Consider the following 2,962-nt stretch of genomic DNA (forward strand, 5'->3'; position numbering starts at 1 on the left):
GCATTCTCCCCGTGTCTGCTTAGATGGTCCAGAATCTGAACTGGTTTAAATGTGTGTGCGTGTGAACAACAGGCTTCTGCCGTGAGTCTAATATGGCTGTGACACTTTGCTCGATATACTGTGGGGTATTAAGAGCAGTAGTCGTCCAACTTCCTTCTTTTAGTTATGAACCAAGTTACAATAGTCTCAACTAGATCTGAAGCAATAACAGAACGATTTTAAAAGCCTCACATTTGCAGTAGTTATTTCTGATATAAATGAATAAAATTAGCTTTCTTTATATCTTGTATATTGCAAAAAGGAAAAAAAGACATTACAGTATACGATTCATATATAAAACTAATGATAGCGCGAGTGCAAGTCACCCAGCTGTCCTTGAACAAGATGCGGATGCGGAGGGCGCTGGATAATTTCGAAAACTGATTTGCTGAAGCTTGGCCACGTGACAAGCAACACATCTCTTCCAGAACAGTGTGATTGGGCGCATGCGTGAGGACCTCGTGACCGTCAGAAGGGAAGTGACAGTGGATGAGCTTATTACAGTTGTGTGTTTCAGGTGTTGCTTAGTTCTCCCGTAGCTGGTCAGTTGTTTGTGGTTTTGTTATTGTTTTTGGATATGGCAGGTCGTGGGAAGCTGATAGCGGTGATCGGTGATGAGGATACCTGTACGGGTTTTCTGCTCGGTGGGGTTGGTGAGTTGAACAAGAACCGCAAGCCAAATTTTTTGGTGGTGGAGAAGGACACAAGCATCACCGAAATAGAGGAGACTTTCAAGTGAGTGTTTCTCAGTATGAGCAAGAAAATCATTAGTAAATATGCGTTGCATAATGATATTAATTCTCTTATAGTATTATTTATTTTGTGTAAATGGGAAGCTGACTGAGGCATGAAAAAAACGTTTTCATCTTGTGTTTTACCACATTTTAGATTTCTGCTGAAAATTATATCTAAATCAGGAAAGTAAAGGTGCCATAAACCTTGAACTATATATTATTTAATAAAGCATGTTACTTTGTTGTTCTTGTTCACTTGAAAAGATGATGTGTGATGGACAATTTAACTACAGTATAAACGCGTTTTGCGGTTTTAAAAGTATTTGTTTAACCGATCCTACGAGTTAAGTCCTGTATTCATTAATGTATAATACAGAATGAAAATTATTGAGTTTAGGAAAAATGCGTTAATAAACACACTTGAAAAGTAAGGGTAACGTTTTAGAATACGTGTTTGATCCTTTAGAATGCAGTTATTTAAAGGGTATTAATCTATATATAATGCACTTGTTTGTTTTTGTTTAGATAAGTCTGTATTAGATGAAAACATCGTGTCTTTTATTGTTAACAGACTCCCCCACCTTACAAGTGTGTAGGTTATGAAATTCATATGCTGAAATATTCTCCTTGAAAACCGCATGCTGAAAAAATTCTATCTTTAAAAATGGAGTCCCCAAAAAGAACCCAAGTAAACGTATTCTGTGTTATTGTATAAACAGTATAGGTTGGGTTTCATTGTGTACTGTACTTGTTTAAACTGGCTTTACTATAAACAAGCTCCTAAGATCTGGTTAACATCAGTTTTGTTTGGATAGTTTGGCCTTGTTGCTTTCTGGTGGCAGTTAATTTCTGTAGCTTCTAACTTCTGCTTTGTTTCATTTTTTCCATGTAGATTTCAGCCATCTTTTATTTGGGTGGGTAGTGGAATTTGGTGAAGTTCTGTACCATTTTTTTTTTTTCTTTTTTAAAAAAAAAATCTAAAAACATTGTTTTGATATTAAAGTGTTGTTATCTTGAGTCGTTGAAAAGCAACATAATCAAGTCCAGGGTGGCAGGGAACTGAAGCTTATATGAGAGGCATTAGATAGACAGACAGACAGGCAGTAAGGAGCCTATGTCTGATCATTGTGTCACACTGTCCCAGGACACACACTCTCTCTCTCTCTCTCTCTCTCTCTCTCTCTCTCTCTCTCTCTCTCTGTCATTGGGGCCAATTTAGGGAGATAATTTTCAAGGGTTGTAAGTTAATAAGACATACATTGAACTATTACTAATACCTGGTGTTTTTCAATAAAACTACGTAATAACCTTGTTTCATCATATTTTTTGGTATTTCTAGGAGCTTTTTGTCCCGTGATGACATTGGAATAATCTTGATAAACCAGTTCATTGCAGAAATGATTCGACATGCCATTGATGCTCATATGCTGTCCATTCCTGCTGTTTTGGAGATTCCGTCAAAAGAACACCCATACGATGCCTCTAAGGACTCCATTTTACGTAGAGCTAAGGGCATGTTCTCTGCAGAGGACTTCCGGTAAATACCTCAGAAAGAGGTTTTAAAAACAGACAGTAATGTGCTGCAGGAGATCAAAGTCACAGCAGAATACTGATATACAACAAACATGAGTCGTAAATCCAAGGTTCACTTTAAAAGCTCATTCCGTACAGTGTGCATATAAAGTCTGGAGTGTTCTGTGTAAAATGTTGTGTATTCCTATATCATTGTTCTGTTTTGTAATTATGTATTTGATTATGGCAGTTTAGATACTATTGGCTCAGAGCCCAACTAATGTCAGTATCTGCAATATTGTTTAATTTATTTTTAAGTGTCTTCAACTAATTAAAAACTTCATCCTGCCTTCAAAATATTATGGTTGTTGGTCTTTCTTTATTTTAATTAACTTAGAATTTTAATTATCTTACCTGATGATTTAATGTGAATTTCAGCAAGCAACTGATTAGAATGAAGAAGGAAGAGAAATCGAACTTGCACAAATGGATGATCGTTGTCTGCTTATGTTAAATATCATCTGCAAATGCTGTGTAATGTTTTTACTAATAGTTATGATCAGAAGTTTACAGAGGCATAGCAGGTGCATCAAATGAAGTGGGCATTTTCTGTTATTCCATTTTAACTAGATTTCACTTTCTCTAATTTACCCCCTAAATTCTGCCAACAATTTTAT

The 2,962-nt window shown here is 36.1% G+C and overlaps 1 protein-coding gene across 1 annotated transcript; it reads left to right on the forward strand.

Moving 5' to 3' along the window:
* The first annotated feature begins 488 nt into the window (after nucleotides 1-488).
* Nucleotides 489-2,645, forward strand: atp6v1f (ATPase H+ transporting V1 subunit F). Its single transcript, XM_039761411.1, has 2 exons — nucleotides 489-774; nucleotides 2,113-2,645. The coding sequence occupies exons 1-2, from the start codon at nucleotides 617-619 to the stop codon at nucleotides 2,312-2,314; spliced, it is 360 nt and encodes a 119-aa protein (XP_039617345.1). The 5' UTR covers nucleotides 489-616; the 3' UTR covers nucleotides 2,315-2,645.
* Nucleotides 2,646-2,962: the final 317 nt, after the last annotated feature.

The sequence above is a fragment of the Polypterus senegalus genome, chromosome 8, assembly GCF_016835505.1.
Source record: "Polypterus senegalus isolate Bchr_013 chromosome 8, ASM1683550v1, whole genome shotgun sequence".
NCBI classification, from domain to species: Eukaryota; Metazoa; Chordata; class Cladistia; order Polypteriformes; family Polypteridae; genus Polypterus; species Polypterus senegalus.